We start from the raw sequence: 19,607 nt of genomic DNA on the forward strand, positions 1-19,607 counted from the left end.
CAAGAATCCATCTACAATACAAAGGGCATGCGTCCGGACCAAGAACACGTATCCAGATTCTGGAAAGAACCTCTACGAACGAAGAAGACAACCCTCTGGAAAGAACCTCTACGAAGAAGACAACCCAATTTTCAAATGGACCCCGGGGAACACCCAGGCGGCTGGGGCTGGCTCTAGGTCCCCACTGCTCCGCCTTGCGGGGGCCGCTCCGGCCTGGTCGCCTTCTCCGGGCGCATCCAGGGAACTCGCTCGGTCCTCCTTAAGCGGGGAGGCGGTCGGGGAAGCTCGGGCCGCGTCTCCCCGACTCCGCCCCCGGGGGTTGCCTTTCCCTTAGAAGGCCAAGCCCCAAGCCCAGCCTCTCGCCGGCTGGGAGTCGCGCGGTGCCCCCCTCGCTGCCCAGGCCCCCGACGCCGCGGCCGTAGCCCCCCGAGAGCGCGGGAAGCCCCGCGGACCTCGCGCTCCCGGCTCGGGCGTGGACGGGGCGGGCGCCGGGGCGGGGCGCGCGTCCTCGCGGGTCTGAATGGAAGGGTCGAGGTCGTCGGCGGCGGCGAGCAGATCCTGAAGCCAGAACTCCACCCCGGCGCCCGCGCCATGCGGCGGGAGAGGTGAGCGCGGCGGGCGTGGCGTCCGTGCCGGGGTGCCCGGGGTGGCACGGGAACGGCGAGGCCGGGGACACGCGCGCAGGACGCCAGCGGCGGGGGTGGGCGGCCCCGGGCCGGGGCGGGGAGGGCCGGGGTCCGGGCAGTCGCCGTGGGGGACGCGCTGGGCTGTGCCCTCCGCCCCCGCCGCCCACGCACTCGTCTTCGAGGGCGGGCCCGGCGGCCCCGGAGCAAACCGCCGTCTCGCCGCGGCCCCACCGGTCCCTGGCAGCCTCGGGGAATGTCTGTAGCTGAATTCGGGCTCTGAAAGAAGGTTGCGCTGGGTTTTTAAAGATTTGGGGCACAAAAAACGAGAGCGGACCCGGCGCTGGCTACGGCCCTTCCCGAGGGCCACGCCCAGCCCGGCGCCCCGCGCGCCCCGTTCCCCGCGCCGCCTCCTTCCACCCGGCTGAGCGCTTGTGCCCGCAGGTGCGGCGCCCCCTACCCGCGTCGCCGCCATGGAGGTGCTGCGGCGCTCCTCGGTCTTCGCCGCCGAGATTATGGACGCCTTTGACCGCTCGCCCACAGACAAGGAGCTGGTGGCCCAGGCCAAGGCGCTGGGCCGGGAGTACGTGCACGCGCGGCTACTGCGCGCCGGCCTCTCCTGGAGCGCGCCCGAGCGCGCCGCGCCGGTCCCGGGACGCCTGGCTGAGGTGTGCGCGGTGCTGCTGCGCCTGGGTGAGTGCGCCCTGGTGGGATCCCCAGCTGCGCCTCCTCCCCTGCTGGGCCGCAGCCTCCCTCCGAGGCCGAGATGGGGGGCCGGCCCAGGGGCGCCCACCCCCTGCCTGGGACGGCAAGGCGCTCGGGACAGGGCCACCCAGGCGGGTGCTCCCGGATCTGCCCTCTCAGGCCTCCCACGCCACAGGCCCCCCCATCAGCTGCCTGCTCAGCCCAGATTTCAGTCATGCTGGCCATAAACAATAGAAAGCTCCAGAAAGAATAATCTATTAGTGGGTGGCTAAGCTTCCACAGTGACCCTTGTTCTCAGCTGGGCACAGAAACCCTTTGTAGGAGCACGTGTCCCGATGTTTATTTTGGAAAACAGATTCTTGCTGTTACTGGCCGAAATCCCGCCCGCTGCCCTCTGGATTCCGAGGCCTCCGAGGCCCCCCTATTGGAAACTGCGCCCACCCGGCTGGGTAGCCAAAACCTCAGTATTCGTTGGTGCTGTGAGGACATCTGGGGGTGTTCGGTTCTAGGGTCACACACGGCCCACTGGCTGCCCCCACCGTCTCCAAGGTCTGGACCGCAGAGGGAGGGACCAGCCCCGCTGTGACTGTCCAGTCCTCTCACCACAGCTGGGCTGCGGCTGTCACCTGTGAATGTTTATGTGATGCCCGAAGAGGGCACATGGGGCGCTGGTGGCTGAGCCCGAGAAGGGGAGGTGACAGCAGAGGTCAAACTGAATCGGTGGCTCTCCAGGCAGGGGGTTGGAGTCGGAGGTCACGACCCTATGAGGGGACACGCTGCCTCCTCTCAGGCTGACGCTGGCATGGGCTCTAGGTGGCCCCTGCCCTTACGTGGTGGGCTGGGCCCAGAGAGCAAAGCTGTGTAGACCTGGCCTGCCCAGGAGTGTGTGTGGGGTGCAAACAGAATCCATGGGGACCAGTACAGAGGCTCCAGGAGGAGGTGGAGTCCCATCTGAGAAGTTCGGAAGGAGGGAGAGGTCTCTGGGTGGGAGCTAGGGGGTTGGTGGGGCTCCATGAGACCCGCCGCCTGCTGCTGCCTCTAGTCGGGCTCTGAGAATGACCCTAGGGGATCCTTTTAGTGGCTTTCTGAGAAGATGATGCCAGACCCCTGGAATGGCTGGGAAGAAGTCCCAGATGTCCAGGGGGGCCCCAGAGGGACACAGCTCAGACCTGCATCTGCCCTCATAGCTGCTCAGGGTCAGTCCCTTGAGGCCAGCACTGTCTCCCTGCCCTCAGGCAGTGCAGAGAGGAAGAAGCCTGGGTTGTGTCCCCACCTTCAGTCTGAGGCCAGCCTGCAGCAGCCCCGGAGGTCTGTGTTTGGGAGCTGCCAGATCAGGCCTGGGAATTTCCATGTCATCCCCCGCCCCCGGCCAGCCTCTCCTGGGCTCTGCTCTGGTTCCAGATCTTAATTAATGAGATACAGAGCAGCCTTTATCAGCCGGGATGGTCCAGTCAGCAGCATTACCCTGTTTGCTTTGGCTAGAGAACTGGCCGGGCTGGGGACTCCCAATCCCAGGGCCCTGTGGCATTCTTGGCACCATCTGCCCCGTGCCTGTGCACTGCTGCTGCCAAGGGCACCACAGGCAGCACTGGGGCGGTGGGCCCGTAGGGGCCATCCTCGGCTGCCAGGGCGGGACTGATGCAGTGTCAACTCCAAGCACGTCCCCTTGGCAGCAAGAGCCCAGGTGGGAGTGTGGCAGTGTGGGTGGCCCAGGACAGAGGCTCAGCCAGCCCAGGTGGGCGTGTGGCAGTGCGGGTGGCCCAGGACAGCGGCTCAGCCAGCCCAGGTGGGAGTGTGGCAGTGCGGGTGGCCCAGGACAGCGGCTCAGCCAGCCCAGGTGGGAGTGTGGCAGTGCAGGTGGCCCAGGACGGTGGCTCAGCCTCTGCATCTGAGTGGTCCCTGAGCCATGCTAGGGCCTGAGCCAGGCTCTCGGGCTTTCCCCTGTTCTCATCCCAATGCTTTCTCTGCCCAGCCGCTCCCCACGTCGGGCTCTGGCTGCCTGCCTGGTCCCTCCTGCTCTGGGCAGCTCGGCTGCCTGTCGGCTGTGAGTCACCAGCAGGCACGACCCACGCTCTCGCAGGATTCCCGCCCCACCGGCTTGGCCGGCTCGACTTAGGGGCTGGCTCGTCAGAGGGGCAGGACTGGGGGCGCCTTCAGCACTTCCTTGGTCTTCTAGTCCCTAGGGGCCAAGGTTGGGGGATGGCCCAAGGGAGGTCAGATGGGGTCAAGTGGAGGTGGGAATCAGACAAGTTAAGTGAGGAACAGGCTGGAATTCAAGCATGGTCAGGTGGAGTCAGGTGCAGGGTGTGCCCCACGCCAGTCGTGTCCCAGGGAGCTGGGGCGTGGGCTGCCTCTCACCTGCTCTTGTGACCACACAGGGGATGAGCTGGAGATGATCCGGCCCAGCGTCTACCGCAACGTGGCGCGTCAGCTGCACATCTCCCTGCAGTCTGAGCCTGTGGTGACCGATGCGTTCCTGGCCGTGGCTGGCCACATCTTCTCTGCAGGTATGCCCAGCCTGCCCGTCCCGTGGGACCTCAGGGAGGGATCCAGGGTCTGTGGCTCAGGCTCACAGGGACCCCATGAGCTGGCCCCCACCCATCCTGGTGCTGCCCAGTGCCCACCGGTGCCATCTCGCTGCTGCAGGTGTCAGGAGCTGCCCAGCCACCAGCGTGAGCTCAAACCACAGTGTTCAGGGTCTCTTGTGGTTCTGCAGGCTGGTGGGCATGATGAGCAGCTGGCACAGGCTTCTTGAGCGGTTGTAGTTGTGGTCCAGCATCAGTGGGGCCCCGTGACTTGCGGTCCTGTGGGGTGGCATGTCCTAGGGCTGCCTGGTTTCCTGCAGGGGCCCCCGAGCGGGGCTTGGGCTTCTCACAGCATGGTGCTGTATCCCGAGGACGAGTGGCAAGGAGCAGGTTTCCCAGACAGCTCCTGAGTAGTTGCTGCCAGGCTGTTAGGATATACCCTTAGAAGTCACGGGTAACTGCTGGATTCTGATGGTCAGAGGCGAGCCTCAGGGCTCCAGCGTCCAGGAGATGGGACAGCATGGGGGCAGGAGGTCCAAGCAGACCGGCTCCCGGGGGCATCCGGAGAATAGCAGCGCATCTTACTTGGCTGTGCCTGCCTCACCTGTGACCCTCCTGGGCGCTCCCATCTCTGCCCTGGAGAGGCAACTCCTGGCCCTGCCTCCCTGCTCCTGCTGCTCCTGGCTGTCCATATGCTTCTAGGCCCACGGGAGGCTCAGGGCTTGTCTCCCCTGCTTGGTGCCCTGCTGTCCACTTGTCCAACTGCCTTGGCCTGGATTTGCCCAGTATGGCTTCTGTCCGCTTGCCCCGTGTCATCAGGTCTGGCCCTGCAGACCTCAGCCCCCCTGCCTTTGACCTCTGTGACCTTGGGTCCCGTCCTGGCACCCCGTGCTATGAGCTGCCCCTGGGTGTGGCAGGCGCTGGGTGCTGCTGTTGGGGTGAGTGGTATGCCAGCCCCGATGCGGCACCTCCCTGATTGGCACATCCCTCAGCTGTTTTCCAAGTGCTGTCCAGGTGCTGGGCATAGCTCTGGGCCAGTGAACCCCGGGGTGAGCAGGATTCCCTGAAGCTTGGAGGAGGGGCATGCTGTTCCCCGGGGCGGCTTTTTGGAAGACCCCTGACAGCAGGGAGGCCTTGCACACCCTCGTCTGGGAGCTGGTCTGGGTCCGTGGCCAGTCAGCTGTGTGACTGTGGCCTGCTGTCATCTCTGTGACCGAAGCTGCCTTGTCTGCAGGCAGTCCTGACAGCAGCAGGAGCCAGGCATCAGACAGAGGCGCCAGAGGAAGCCACACCCTCGCTGTGGGAGATGCATCCCACACCACGGGGTGACCCTCAGAGCCAGGGGTCTTCAGATGGTCTCGGGACCTCCACCCACCGGAGGGCAAGGGGAAGAGGCCAGGAGTGTGAGGACCACTGCCTCTAGCTCAGGCAGACCCCACCTTTGTGGGGTGTCCTCCAGCTCCTCTCCCAGACATCTTTTCTGACCCCTGGTAGGCCGGCCGGCCAGATGGGGACAGAGCGGGGCTGACACCCTTGGCTGGAGGCCAAGGCAGCGGGGGCTGCGAGCGTTTTCTGACAGAATCCGGCCTCTCCAATGCCACGCTTGCTCACTGCTGACCTCCCTGGACAGAAGTCACTGTGGCTGGGATGCAGCGGCGACCTGGCAGGCTGCTGGAGAGGGAAGGCTGAGTCCTGGGATGGGAGTCCAGGCGGGGTCTGGTTCTGCCTCTGGGCTTGTCTTGTTGCCGCAGCATGTGCTGGAGTGCCTCAGACCACACCTGGGGAGGGGCAGTGACCTCAGGCTGTGGTGTGGGGTCAGGAGGCGGAACCAAGCTGGGTGCGGGCGAGACTCCCTGTCTGGCGCTCCTTGGGGTGGCCTCAGAGCCTGGACTCTGTCACTTCTCCTGTGTTCCTTTGGGAGATCGTAAATGAATCCTCATTGGCAGTTTGGCTCCAAGGCCCCCACGTGGCAGCTGAGGGTGGGGGGCAGGCAATGGGTGGGGCCCAGGAAGGAAGCCAGGAATGGAAGGCGTCCTGGGCCGACGACCACTCTCAGCCCTCCCTTGGCCGACGCCGGCGTGTGGGTGGCCACCCGGGTGTCTGTCTCGGGGCCGCTGGGTTTACGAGCTGCAGGCTGGCTTTAAAAGGAACAGTCATTTCTGAGAATGCAGCAGCCTGCCCAGAGGTGGGGCGCCTCCCCCTTCGGCAGGGAGAGAGGATGGGGCCAGGATGCCCCTACCCGCCCGGCCTTGCTTGAGCAGGGCCTGGCCTGAGGTGGGGGCGGTGCCTAGGAAGGCTCTGGTTGGTTCTGGGAGAGCGCCTGGGGGCCAGGGAGGGCTGAGGGGAAAGGTGATGGCGGGACAAGTGGGCACACAGCTGATGGGGGATGTGGGGGGCACTGGCCAGGTGGCCTGGGCCATGTGTAGAGTTCAGTTTAAGTCTTGTTGTTTTCACTGGAAAACTGGAGCCCACTCCCCTGTGGTCAGCATCCCCCACCCCACCCAGCGCCCCAGGCTTGTCCCACGCAGGCCTGGCTCTGGCCATGTGGCAGCCCCCACACCCCCACCTGCTGCTACTCTGAGGCGGCCCTGCCCGAGGGGAGCCACGCAGGCTGAAGCCCAAGAGCCTTGTGACCTGCAACGGGTTTCTGAACCTCCCTGAACCAGAGCCACCTGAACCAGAGCCACCCCTTCTGCCCCTCAGGCCCACTGGCAGTTGCACCCCCAGCCCTCTTCACCTTTGTCCATCCCAGTCCTCTTGGGCCCTTTTGTCTACAGGGCGAGCCTCCAGCCTCCAAGTGCTTTACACGTCCTTGCCTCCCTGCCTGAGGCCCCTCCCACGTCAGCCATCCCTGCACGCTCTGACCCCCAGGTCTTCCTCCCTCTCCTCCTCTTAGCAGGCGCCCTTGAGGGTGTGTGCCCTGCCCAGCCCCTCCACTGTAGCCAAGCCACACAGCCCGCACCTCAGGGCTGGGGCCTTGGCTAGTGATGTGAGCCGCGTGAGGGCTGCAGGGCAGGGCTCCGTAGGGGTCTCCAAGTCTCCAGCCCCAGGAGCCTCCCACGAAGGCAGAGGCCAGCAAATGTTGTTTCTGGCTGTTTTCATTTAGGGCTTCAAAGTTCCTGCTCAGGACTTTGGAAAAACTCATTTCCAAAGTGGTAGAACTTAATTTTCCTCCCCATTTAAAAGTTGGCAATAGTGTTTATTTTTTTCTTTGAATTTGAATTGTATTTTCTATAACTACCTATGTAATTTTATATAATTCTTCTAATTATAGTTTTATTGTAAGAAAAATAAAAATGGCTGGGTGCAGTGACTCACGCCTGTAATCCCAGCACTTTGGGAGGCTGAGGTGGGTGGATCACCTGAGGTCGGGAGTTTGAGACCAGCCTGACCAAAAAGAAGAAACCCTGTCTCTAATAAAAATACAAAATTGGCCAGGTGTGGTGGCACATGCCTGTAATCTCAGCTACTCGGGAGGCTGAGACAGGAGAATCGCTCGAACCCGGGAGGCGGAGGTTGTGGTGAGCTGAGATTGTGCCACTGCTCTCCAGCCTGGGTGACAGAGGCAGACCCTATTCTTTCTTTTTTTTCATTTTTTTTTTTTTTTTGAGATGGAGTTTCAGTCTTGTTGCCCAGGCTGGAGGTGCAATGGTGCAATCTCGGCTCACTGCAACCTCCATCTCCTGGGTTCAAGCAGTTCTCCTGCCTCAGCCTCTTGAGTAGCTGGGATTACAGGTGTGTGCTACCACGCCTAGCTAATTTTTGTATTATTAGTATTATTTGTATTATTAGCAGACAGAGTTTCACCATGTCAGCCAGGCTGGTCTCGAACTCCTGCCCTCAGGTGATCCACCCGCCTCAGCCTCCCAAAGTGCTGAGAAAAAACACAAATCAGATCATGTCACTCCCCTGCATAAAGTTCTCGTGTTGCTGTGACTTCCCGTGTCTTTCAAAGTAAGCCTAAGTTTGAATTCCCAGCTGAGCTGGCCCCTGGCAGACTCCAGCCCTTTTCCTGCCAACCCAACCTGTGAAATACGCCAGACACAAAATGAACAAGCCGTGTGATTACACTTATATGAAATTTTCAGGGTAGGTAAATCTACAGAGACAGAAAGTAAGATGAGTGGCTGCCAGGGGCTGTCGGCGAAATAGGGAGTGACTGCTAGTGGGCATGGGGTTTCTTTTGGGATGATGAAAATGTTCTAGAATTAGATATAGGTGATGGTTGCACAACTTTGTGAATATGCTCAAAGATATCCCACTTTTAAAAGACTAATTTTATATGGTAATGGAATTACATCAGTTAAAAAGACACAGAAGAGCTGGAAGGACACAGTGGACGCCGAGGCTGGTGCCTCCGGACTCCTGTCTTCCTGTCTTTCTTTCCCATGCACCCCTCTGGAGTGGAACTGTGGCTGTTACTCGGAACATAGTATGTTCTTCTTCTTTTTTTTTTTTTTTTTTTTTTTTTTTTTTAATTTTCGCTCTTTTGCCGAGGCTGGAATCAAGTGTTGTGATCTTGCAACCTCCGCCACCCAGGTTCAAGCGATTCTCCTGCTTCAGCCTCCTGAGTAGCTGAGATTACAGGCACCCGCCACCACGCTTGGCTAATGTTTGTATTTTTAGTAGAGACGGGGTTTCACTATGTTGGCCAGGCTGGTCTTGAACTCCTGACCTCAGGTGATCCATCTGCCTCGGCCTCCCCGAATGCTAGGATTATAGGCATGAGCCACCGCGCCTGGCGTGGAATGCACTATGTTTTGATGGAACCGGACACCTCAGAACAAGTTGTCCCGCAAGCCACACGCAGTGCTGACATCAGGCTCCACTCCCCGCGTGGCCGTGCCCTTGAAGGAGGAACAGCCCCATGTGGTGGGGAGGTGCAGCGGGCAGAGCAGGGGCTGTGCCGGGCGTGCGTGTCCCACCAATGACAAGGGCACCTTCGAGGTTGGGGTGGCAGGAAAAGGGCTGGAGTCTGCCAGGGGCCAGCTCAGCTGGGAATTCAAACTTGGGTTTACTTTGAAGGACACGGGAAGTCACAGCAACACGAGAACTTTATGCAGGGGAGTGACATGGTCTGATTTGTGTTTTTCCCCATTTCTTTTAATTGACGTTAAACTCGCATGACATAATTATCCACTTAAAAGTGTGCAATTCAGCAGCATCTGCCACATTCACAAGTGTGGAGCAGCCACCAGCTACTAGTCTCAGGAGGTCTTTATCACCCCAGAATGCCTGTGCCCTTGGCCGCCACCGCCGTCCCCCACCCCTCGCCCACTGCCAGCCGTGAGCCTGCGTCCTAGCTTTGCCCCTGACTGTTACGGACATTTTGCATCCACGGACTCGCACTCTATGTGGCTTTTTGTGCCTGGCAGCTTCCACCCAGCGTGTGTTTTTGAGGCCCATCCATGTCCAGCCTGCCTCAGAGCCCCTTGCCTTCTTTTATTTATGTATTATTTATTTATTTATTTTTGAAACAGAGTCTCGCTCTGTTGCCCAGGCTGGAGTGCAGTGGCATGATCTCAGCTCACTGCAAGCTCTGCCTTCTGGGTTCATGCCATTCTTCTGCCTCAGCCTCCTGAGTAGCTGGGACTACAGGTTGCCGCCACCATGCCCGGCTAATTTTTTGTATTTTTAGTAGAGACGGGGGTTTCACTGTGTTAGCCAGGATGGTCTCGATCTCCTGACCTCGTGATCTGCCCGCCTTGGCCTCCCAGAGTGTGGGGATTACAGGCGTGAGCCACTGTGCCCGGCCATTTTTTTATTTTTTTGAGACAGAGTTTCACTCTGTCTCCCAGGCTGGAGTGCAGTGGTGCGATCTGGGCTTACTGCAACCTCCACCTCCTGGGTTCAAGCGATTCTCCTGCCTCAGCCTCCTGAGTAGCTGGGATTATAGGCGCCCACCACCATATCCGGCTAATTTTTGTATTTTTAGTAGAGATGGGGTTTCACCATGTTGGCCAGGCTGGTCTTGAACTCCTGACCTCAGGTGATCTGCCCACCTCGGCCTCCCAAAGTGCTGGGATTATAGGCATGAGCCACTGCGCCCAGCCTGCCTTCTGTGGCTGAGTAACATCCACCACATTTGTGTATCCATTTATCTGTTGAAGGACACTTGGGTTCTTTCCACCTTTTGGCAATTGTGAATTGGCTGCTGTGAATGTCTGTGACTGAGTATTTGTTTGAGCTGATTTATGTTTTCATAACAAATCCAGGTTGGCTGCTGTATGAGGGTGGATCGGAGAGCAGTGCTTCATCTTTGCATGTGCAGTGTCCTCAGGCTAACTCCCTCCAGGGACCGCTGCTGACTCCCTCCAGGGACCACTGCCAGGCTGCATGTTTTGTGGCCGTTCAGATATTGCCAGTGCCCTCCAGCTGGGCTTCCCACCAAGGTTTACAGGCTGTGCAGTTGCCTGAATCCTCACACTGCCATTTAAAAGCATGTATTTATTTATTTAGAGACGGGGTCTCACTCTGTCGCCCAGGCTGGAGTGTACTGGTGCTCTCTCAGCTCACTGCCAACTTCCGCCTCCCCGGGTTCAAGCAGTTCTCCTGCTTCAGCCTCCCGAGCAGCTGGAATTACAGGCCTGTGCCACCACGCCTGGCTAATTTTTTGTGTATTTTTAGTAGAGACAGGGTTTCACCATGTTGGTCAGGCTGGTCTTGAACTCCCGACCTTGTGATCTGCCCGCCTTGGCCTCCGAAAGTGCTGGGATTACAGGTGTGAGCCACCGCGCCTGGCCTAAAAGCTTTTAATGCAACAGATTACATCTTGTTTTAATTTGCCTTTCTTTGGTTATTAATGAAGGTAAACATTTTTCGTGTCTCTTATTATAATTTTCTTTTGTGAATCAGCCGTTCCAGTTCTGTGCTTGTAGTTCTTTGGAAAGCCCCTCTTTTCTCGCTGATGTATAAAACGTCTTTCCGTGTTGAGGCGTTGTGTCCTGCCTTTTGTTCTTTCCCCCGCTGTCACCATCTTTTGTCTTCTCTTTCAAGGCTGCTCCTATCTCAGTTCAGCCTCAGCAGATTAGGGGTCTGGGGAAGGTGGTTTCTGCGCAGGCCTCAGCTTCTTTATATGTAAAATGTGGACGCCAGGCCTGTTGTGGGAACAGGCAGCCCAGGGGTGCCGCCCGTGAGGTCACTGGCCGCTCACTCCATCTGCCACTGCCCTCAGTTCCCCCGCCTCACCCCACGTTGTCCCTGTGGCCTCCTCCACAGACGTGGGCTGGGGAGGTGTGCAGTGGAGGCCGAGAAACCTGCCTGCCCGAGAACTACCTGAGAGGGTGGGCAGGTGGCCAGCTGGCCAGGCATCCTGTCGGAGCGGTCCCCCCTTGGGACGGTCCCTGGTCATTAGCTGGACGGCAAGCAGGACAGCGGCTCAGAGAGGCCCAGCCCCTTCCTTAAGTGCTCCCGTGGGCGGGATTCAAGTCTTGGTCTTGACCATCTCTCTCCCTGCAGGCATCACATGGGGCAAGGTGGTGTCCCTGTATGCGGTGGCCGCGGGGCTGGCCGTGGACTGTGTGAGGCAGGCCCAGCCTGCCATGGTCCACGCCCTCGTGGACTGCCTGGGGGAGTTCGTGCGCAAGACCCTGGCAACCTGGCTGCGGAGACGTGGCGGATGGGTGAGCGCCTGAGTGCCCGCGGGGGTGGGAGAGCTGGGGTGCGAGGGTGCAGAGGCACAGGAAGGAGTGGCGGGTGGGTAGTCACCTGAGCACTGCTGGGGGAGATGGGTGAGGCAGGGGGTGGGGCAAGGGCCGAGACCTACAGGCAGGCCCTGGACTCTGTCCTCTGCCCAGATCCAGCACTGACTTACCCCCTGATCCTACTCCTGTGCTAAGGACCCGCTGCCCCCAGCCCCTGCCCACCCGAGTGGGAAAAGCAAGGCCCTGAGGGGTGGGTGTCAGAGCCAAACCCTTCCTCTGTCTCCCGTGCCCCCAACTTCCCGCCCTGCCCTGGCCAGACCGCAGTTGCTGCTGGGCCCTGGGTGTGGAGGGTGGCTCCCCTGCCGAGAGTCCAGCGTTCTTTCCTGTACAGCAGGTGTTGGCCTGGTGTGTAAATCAGTGGCCAGGGGTGACAGGGCTCAGACCCCTCTGCTGGGGCCTTTGGTTCAGCATCTCGAGAGATTGAAGTCACATGGTCTGCGGGGCTGTGGTCTCCTCTGAAGGCTGAATTAGGGGTGGGGAGGGCACTGTCCCAAGATGTCGCACGTGGCTACAGGCGTCCCTCAGCACAGAAACCCCAAGACTTCCGTCCCCTCCTGTCTTCCTCCTGTGGAGTCTGGCATGGGGCTGGGCACCGTGTGCCCAGTGGGCGAGGACACTTTGAGCAACGCCAAGGCCACAGGTCCAGGCTGCAGGGAAAAGCCTTCATGTATTAGCAGGAAGTGAAGGGAATAAGAGAATTGGACGTTCATTCACTTCTCCAGAAGGAACTTCAGAGTCCAGGGAGTCGGTGGGCTTCCGGAAGCACAGTTCCTGCTGTTGTTCCAGGCAAAGCCTGAGTGAAGCTGGGTTTGCCCCTTCCTGGCAGCCCGGGCTCCAAGGCCCCACAGGAGGACGCCGGCGTACTTGTAGCCCCTGGGGGGCAGCAGGCAGGTGGCTGAGGGGAGCTGGCACCCTGGTCTGGATGTCTGGAGCCCCAGTGAGGGCCATGAAGGCCTCTCTCCTGCTCGGCAGGGGCCCTCCGGCCGGCCTGGCCTGGCTGCCATCTGTCCCTACCTCCGGTGCCTCCTGGCCCTTCACGCTGTCTGAATGTGCACGGCGTTAGGTCTGGTCTTGTGCTAGAGCCTTCGGTCCAGGCCACAGACTTCCTTCCTGAACAGTCTCCTGCATTCCCTTCATGCAGTTTGCTGATATTCTGGTGCACGGTGCTGGGGGCCTGGCAGTGCTGGCTCTGCTCTCTAACGGTCTTCCTCTTCCCTCCCAGACTGATGTCCTCAAGTGTGTGGTCAGCACAGACCCTGGCCTCCGCTCCCACTGGCTGGTAGCCGCACTCTGCAGCTTCGGCCGCTTCCTGAAGGCTGCCTTCTTCGTGCTGCTGCCAGAGAGATGAGCTGCCCACCTGCCAGTGGCCGCAGCCTGGCCCTCGGCCCGACGCAGGAGGCCCTCAGCACCCGAACACATCTCCCTCCTCCCCACCCGAGCCTGGAGCACTCTAACCCTCGGAGACCCCCTAAGCCCCATTCCTCCGCAGACCCAGCCCCTCCAGAAGGGGTGAGCGGGGCGGGGCTTTCCTGAGCCTGGAGCTGGGCTTTGGGGCAGCCTGCGACCCTCCCCGCTTGTGTCCCTTCTCCTGTGATCTCTGTGTTTTCCCTTTTCTTTCTGGGGTCAGGAAGTCAGGGTCAACTCCCAGGCCCCAGGTGAAGGGGCCCGGAACACCTGCTCTCACCTGAGCCCCAGGTGAAGGGGCCCGGGACACCTGCTCTCACCTGAGCCCCAGGTGAAGGGGCCCGGGAACACCTGCTCTCACCTGAGCCCCAGGTGAAGGGGCCCGGAACACCTGCTCTCACCTGAGCCCCAGGTGAAGGGGCCCGGGAACACCTGCTCTCACCTGAGCCCCAGGTGAAGGGGCCCGGAACACCTGCTCTCACCTGAGCCCCAGGTGAAGGGGCCCGGAACACCTGCTCTCACCTGAGCCCCGGGTGAAGGGGCCCGGGAACACCTGCTCTCACCTGAGCCCCGGGTGAAGGGGCCCGGGAACACCTGCTCTCACCTGAGCCCCGGGTGAAGGGGCCCGGAACACCTGCTCTCACCTGAGCCCCGGGTGAAGGGGCCCGGAACACCTGCTCTCACCTGAGCCCGGGGGTCCCATCCCAGGAAGAGAGGCCGTCTCAGGACATGAGTCCTCAGGGGCCCTGCACATTCAATCTGAAGGTGACCCTGGCCTGGCTGAAGCTGGAAGAGCTGTGGGGACTCAGCCTGTAAACAGACCGTAAGGCTCACGTGCTGGTCGCTTAATCCGTTTCTGGAGGAAGAGTATGACCCCCACCTGTGACGGGGTCCTTGTGCGGTGGGGACCGGGGCCAGCGGGCTCCAGGCCAGCACACCTAACCCATGGATGTGGAACCTACGGCCGAGAAGGAATGTTGCATGAGTCGGATCCCAGTCCATTTTCACGTCAGTGGAGGGTGAGGGTGACCCCATCTGCTATTTTTGTGCCCATCGTCATACAACCATTTGGGGATGTGCCTATTAGGGCTCCGTAAGAACTCAGATGCCCGGGAAGCCCAGCCCCTCAGGTGCCCCCACCCACAGCCTTCCCTTGACGCCTACATTTCTAGGCACATGTGAGGCATCTTTCCTGGAGCCCCGAGCCAGCCCTGTCCCTCCCCAGTGCAGCATGGTACTCAGGAGATACAGGCTGGACATGGGCAGGTGTTCTGGGGAGGCCTGGCCTAGCAGCCTGCCCTCCAGACGCTGTCCTCCACACGCTGCCCTACCTGAGCCCTCCCTGCCAGGCTTCCTGCTGGGGTGGGCCACATGCCAGGACAAGAGGGTCCCGGCAGAAAGCCGGCCCCGGACTCAGTGGCATTCACATCCCACTGGAGGGTAGGGGTGGTGATAAACTTCTCCAAATGATCATTGTCATTTTGGACAGAATGTCACTGTGTGTGTTAAATAGCTTCTACCTACGTACAAAGTGGTAAAAGGTGTGGAGGGTTTGCTTGAAAATAATTGAGGGTGGGGAGTGGTGAGAGGGTGGGGATGGGAGGGTTCCTGCAATTGGGTCTTTATCCTGATTAGATGTAAAGGCACTAATGCTGATTTCCAGTAGTAAAAAGAACACCAATAATCCATAGTGTGATGTGGCAATAGAGGTATGCATAGTATCACCACTGGGTGCTCCTAATTAAATACTTGCAGAAGGCAGGGTTCTCGGTGGCTTTTGAACACTTTCATCCAACTAGAGTATAATGGGCCAGGAGCAGTAGCTAACACCTGTAATCCCAGCACTTTGGGAGGCAGGAAGATGGCTTGAGGCCAGGAGTTCATGACCAGCCTAGGCAACATAACAAGATCCCATCTCTACAAAAATAAAATTAGTCAAGCACAGTGGCCTGCACCTGTGGTCCCAGCTACCCTGGGGGCTGAGGTGGGAAGATTGGTTGAATCTGAGAGGTTGACGCTGCAGTTAGCTGTGATTGTACCACTGTACTCCAGCCTCGGTAACACAGTGAGACCCTGTCTCAAAAAAAGCCGTGTGTGGTGGCTCACGCCTGTAATCCCAGCACTTTGGGAGGCCAGAGGCAGGCAGATCACCTGAGGTCAGGAGTTCAAGACCACCCTGGCCAACATGGCAAAACCCCAACTCTACTAAAAATACAAAAATTAGCCAGGTGTGGTGGCAGGCACCTGTAATCCCAGCTACTCGGGAGGCTGAGGCAGGAGAATTACTTGAACCTGGGAGGCGGGGGTTGCAGTGAGCCGGGATTGCCCCACTGCATTCCAGCCTGGGCTACGGAGTGAGACTCCGTCTCAGAAAAAGTATCATGGGAGTGAGCTCAGGATTCAGATTCCCAGCTGAAGTGTCACATGAATAATCTGAAAGTTATGACTGTCCCAAGAGAGACTCTTACCTCCTTTAGCTGCGGGTCTGAGACCACTGAAAATCAAACCCAGAATCTTGTCCTTCCAGTGGCTGGATTATAGCACATGTGGAACTCCCAGCCTCACGGTGTCTGCTGTGCAAGTGAAGGCATTGGTTGGGAAGGAATGGCATCCTGTCAGTTGGGATGAGGATGTGTGGGGTGACCCTGATGAACAGTGAAGACACTGAACCCCTAAATCCTGGTGAGTCTTCAGTGGAAGAGGCCTCCCTAACCCTAGTGGTAGCCTCCCCAACTCCATTTGAGCGGGTTAACCCTGTACTGCCTGAGGAAATGGGACTGCCCTGAGGCTGCTGACTAGCAAGACCAAGCCGCTGCTTTCCAGGACCCGCCCCTACCCCTCTTTGCTTCTAGACATGGAACTAGACTGATGTTGGGCAGCCCTTGGAGATATGGGTCATGACCATGAGGAGATGCACTTACCCAAGAGAACGTGAGTTTTCCAGTTTACATAGAAATCCCAGGAACGTGGGAATGCATATTGAGGGCCTGGGAGAATGGCAGGAGGAACATAGAGTTAGATCAGGCCAAGTTTATTGATATGGGCTCACTAAGCAGAGATTCCGCATTTAGAAAGGGCTCTAATTGGTTGGTTGGCTGCTTGGCTGAAACATGGGCCAAAACATGGCCCACCATGGGATAACTGGACATGCCTGGCCGCCCGTGGTTAGTGTAGAAGAAGGGATTCAAAGGCTTAGGGAGATTGGAATGCTAGAGTGGATTTGTTCTCCCTGTTCTCCTCCTCTTCCTCCTCCTCTGCAGCCCTCCACTACCCTCCTACATCCCTCCTCCTCCTCCAGTCCTCCTCCCTCTCCCCCTCCCCTGCAACTCTCTACCACTCTCCTCCTCCCACTGCAGTTCTCTTTTCTTTGTAGCCCTCCTCCTCCTCCCGCTGCAGCCCTCCACCCTCCTTCCCGGCAGCTCTACTCCTCTTTTCTTTGTAGCCCTCCTCCTTATCCAGCCCTCCACCCTCCTCCCCTCCCCTGGCAGCCCTACTCCCTCCCCTTCCTCCTCCCATCTGTAGCCTTTAACTCCCTCCTCCTCCTATACTTCTCTCCCTCATCTTCCCTCAGGACCCAGCCCTAATGCCAGCACCCCAAGCCTTCGCTGGCCCTCAGCAGGGAGGCTCCCGACTGGGTGCACGGGGCCATGCCCAGGAACTCTGGTTCGGGCCTGCTGCAGGGCTCGTTTGCCTTTCCAGCGGTGGTTCTCAGGTGCTGCGGTGCCGTGGCCAAGGAGCCACACAAGAAGGCCCACGACCTGTGTCCCTCAGCTTTGTGCATCTGCTTCTCCGGGACGGGGCCCCTTGAGGGCAGGCCTGGTGGACTACCCTGTTTCCCATGAGGCCTTGCACAGGCCTTCCTGTGGACACTGGACACGGGTGACTGAACCTGATATGACAAAACATGAAGTGTGAGATGTTTCTAAAATCTCCACATGGGCCGACCACAACCCGCTATCTTCTGCTACTGTGTGCCATGCTAGAGCTCCCCTACCCTGGGAACAAACGCCAGGGTGCCCTGCGGCCCGGCTCTCCTCAGTCCCTTCATCCGTCCAGAGAACAAACGCCAGGGTGCCCTGCGGCCCGGCTCTCCTCAGTCCCTTCATCCGTCCAGAGAACAAACGCCAGGATGCCCTGCGGCCCGGCTCTCCTCAGTCCCCTCATCCGTCCAGAGAACAAACGCCAGGATGCCCTGCGGCCCGGCTCTCCTCAGTCCCCTCATCCGTCCAGGGAACAAATGCCAGGGTGCCCTGAGGCCTGGCTCTCCTCAGTCCTCCGATCGGTCCAGTCCATTTTCATTCCTTTCACTTTGGCCTCCTGTCTGTGCCTCTGGGCCAAACTTATTGCAGGGCTATGGGCCTGGGCAGGCCCCACCTTCCTGCTTTCTGATGCAGCGATATTCTTCCCTTTTTAGGACCTCACTCTGTCGCCCAGGCTGGAGTGCAGTGGCGCAGCATTGGCTCATTGCAACCTCTGCCTCCTGGGTTCAAGTGATTCTTGTGTCTCAGCCTCCTGAGTAGCTAGAATTACAGGTACCTGCCACCACGCCCGGCTAATTTTTCTATTTTTCATAGAGATGGGGTTTTGCCATGTTGGCCAGGCTGGTCTCGAACTCCTGACCTCAAGGGATCCACCCACCTCGGCCTCCCAAAGTGCTAGGATTACAGGCGTGAGCCACCGCGCCCGGCTGACATTCTCTTCTTAGAGCCTGTCTGATGCCAGCTCAGGCCACAGGGAGGCTTCTGACAAAGCTGGAGGACAAGGCCCCCTCGCATGCCCCATCCTCTCCTAGCCCCCCCCTCCCCTGAGTGCCTCCTTCGAAGCCCTGCCTCCCTCTATCATACCCTCCCCCACGCAGCCTCAAGAAACATGAAGAGGGGACCCCTGGGGTGGTCTGGCAACGCCTGCCTGGTGGACAGCAGATGGGAGAGAAGGAAAGCGGCCGGTAGAAGGGGCAGAGGAAAGGGGAGGAGGAAGGAGGAAACGTGAAGCCCATGCTCAAGGTGCCCCTCCTGCCCAGGCTTCCTGCCAGATGCTTCTTGGATCAAATACTTTGTTACATTTCCAGCACAAGAAAGTGATGTTACAAACACTAAGAGAATTCAGAGAAACAGCAGGATTTAAAGTGGCACACAGAGATCTTTGTGTATGCTTTCAGTTGAAAGAATGGAAGAGATGACCCATTTTTAACAGCAACAAAAAGATAAAAATCCCCACGCATAAAAGAAATGTGAAACCCTAAATGGGAAAAACTTTCAATAGACCATAAAGACATCAAAGTCGATCTCAACAACACCGTGATTTGAATGCATTCCCCAAAAGTTCATGCGTTGGAAACCTGGACTCCAATGCAGCAGTGCTGGGATGGGATTCTGGGGAGGTGACTGGCTCATGAGGACTCATCCATTCATGGACTAATGGGTGCTTGGGGAGTGGAGCAGTTATCACCAGGGGGCTGGTTATAAAAGCCAGCTTTGCCGTCTCTCATGAGACCCTCACATAATGCCCGGCACCACCTTGAGACTGCAGAGTCTCGACCAGCAAGAAGGTCCTCACCAGATGCAACTCCTATACCTTGGACTCCCTGCCTCCAGAACTGTAAGAAATAAAATTCTTTTCTTTATAACTTACCTACTCTGTGGTATTCAGTCATAGCAACAGAAAATGAATTCAGACAGACAGAAAGAAATACCTTGTTCCTGGATAAGAAAACTCTCCTAAGCAAGACAATTCTACAAAAGTAAATTTATAAATGTAATGTAATCCTTATAAAAACACCGCATGTTTTTCCCCAGATCTAGAAAACTAATTATAAAGTTCATGTGAGAGAGGAAGTGCACAAGAGTGTAAAAATAGCCAGGAAAACTCTGAAAAAGAAATGGGGAGGTCCTCTGCCACCGAACCAGCTCCTGGCCTCCGTAAAGCAACCACATGGCACCAGGACCCACGTAGGCAGGCAGGCCCAGGGACATGAAAACCCGGGAACAGACTCCAGTGCCTAGAATGGCACCAGGACCCATGTAGGCAGGCAGGCCCAGGGACATGAAAACCCAGGAACAGACTCCAGTGCCTAGAATGGCACCAGGACCCACGTAGGCAGGCAGCACCAGGGACATGAAAACCCAGGAACAGACCCCAGTGCCTAGAATGGCACCAGGACCCACGTAGGCAGGCAGGCCCAGGGACATGAAAACCCAGGAACAGACCCCAGTGCCTAGAACATTCAGTCTATAAGGTAGCATATGATACCAGTGAGGAAAGGATGGACTTGTTAATACACGTTAAATGTTAACCACTTGGAAAAAGACGAAAATGAATCTGCACTTCATACCATACACTAAGACAAATTCCAAATGGGTCAAAAGTACTAGGAAAAAGTGAATTCCTTCATCACTGGGGAGTGGGCAAAATATTCTTAAATATGACTTAAAACCCAGGAGCGATGAAAGACAAAATGTATACTGGGAAAAAAGTTTTATAACATAGAGCATTTTCAAAAGTGTTGGTGACTTGAGTGGGAAGCAGGGCAGTGATTATCGGGGTCTGAGGGTGGGGGGAAGGTGTTGAATGGGTGCGGGGTCTCCTTCTGGCGTGATGAAGGCTTTGGAAGCACATAGAGGTGATGGTTGTACATTATGAATGTACTA

General features: G+C 58.2%; 1 protein-coding gene and 1 long non-coding RNA gene across 6 annotated transcripts in view; one reads left to right on the forward strand and one right to left on the reverse strand.

Annotated features, from left to right (window-relative positions):
- The window catches only part of LOC134737749 (uncharacterized), a 13,579-nt gene extending 12,373 nt beyond the window's left edge, over nt 1–1,206 (reverse strand). Inside the window, exon 1 of the long non-coding RNA XR_010122956.1 lies at nt 1,084–1,206. This is a non-coding gene — a long non-coding RNA (uncharacterized LOC134737749). The remainder of the gene's footprint in view (nt 1–1,083) is intronic.
- BOK (BCL2 family apoptosis regulator BOK) lies at nt 1,074–18,590 on the forward strand. 5 transcript variants are annotated; one of them, XR_010122955.1, is made up of 6 exons: nt 1,074–1,316; nt 3,707–3,835; nt 11,312–11,475; nt 12,779–15,642; nt 15,813–15,891; nt 16,532–18,590. XR_010122955.1 is itself a non-coding variant. In XM_054477277.2 (4 exons), the coding sequence occupies exons 1-4, from the start codon at nt 1,097–1,099 to the stop codon at nt 12,902–12,904; spliced, it is 639 nt and encodes a 212-aa protein (XP_054333252.1). In that variant the 5' UTR covers nt 1,074–1,096; the 3' UTR covers nt 12,905–18,590. The 5 variants fall into 5 exon arrangements, 1 of the variants encoding a protein (XP_054333252.1); XR_010122952.1 differs by having other exon boundaries at nt 1,097–1,316; nt 12,779–13,979; nt 15,488–15,891; XR_010122953.1 differs by lacking the exon at nt 15,813–15,891 and having other exon boundaries at nt 1,097–1,316; nt 12,779–13,979; nt 15,488–15,642.
- Nucleotides 18,591–19,607: the final 1,017 nt, after the last annotated feature.

Source organism: Pongo pygmaeus, chromosome 11, assembly GCF_028885625.2.
Source record: "Pongo pygmaeus isolate AG05252 chromosome 11, NHGRI_mPonPyg2-v2.0_pri, whole genome shotgun sequence".
NCBI classification, from domain to species: Eukaryota; Metazoa; Chordata; class Mammalia; order Primates; family Hominidae; genus Pongo; species Pongo pygmaeus.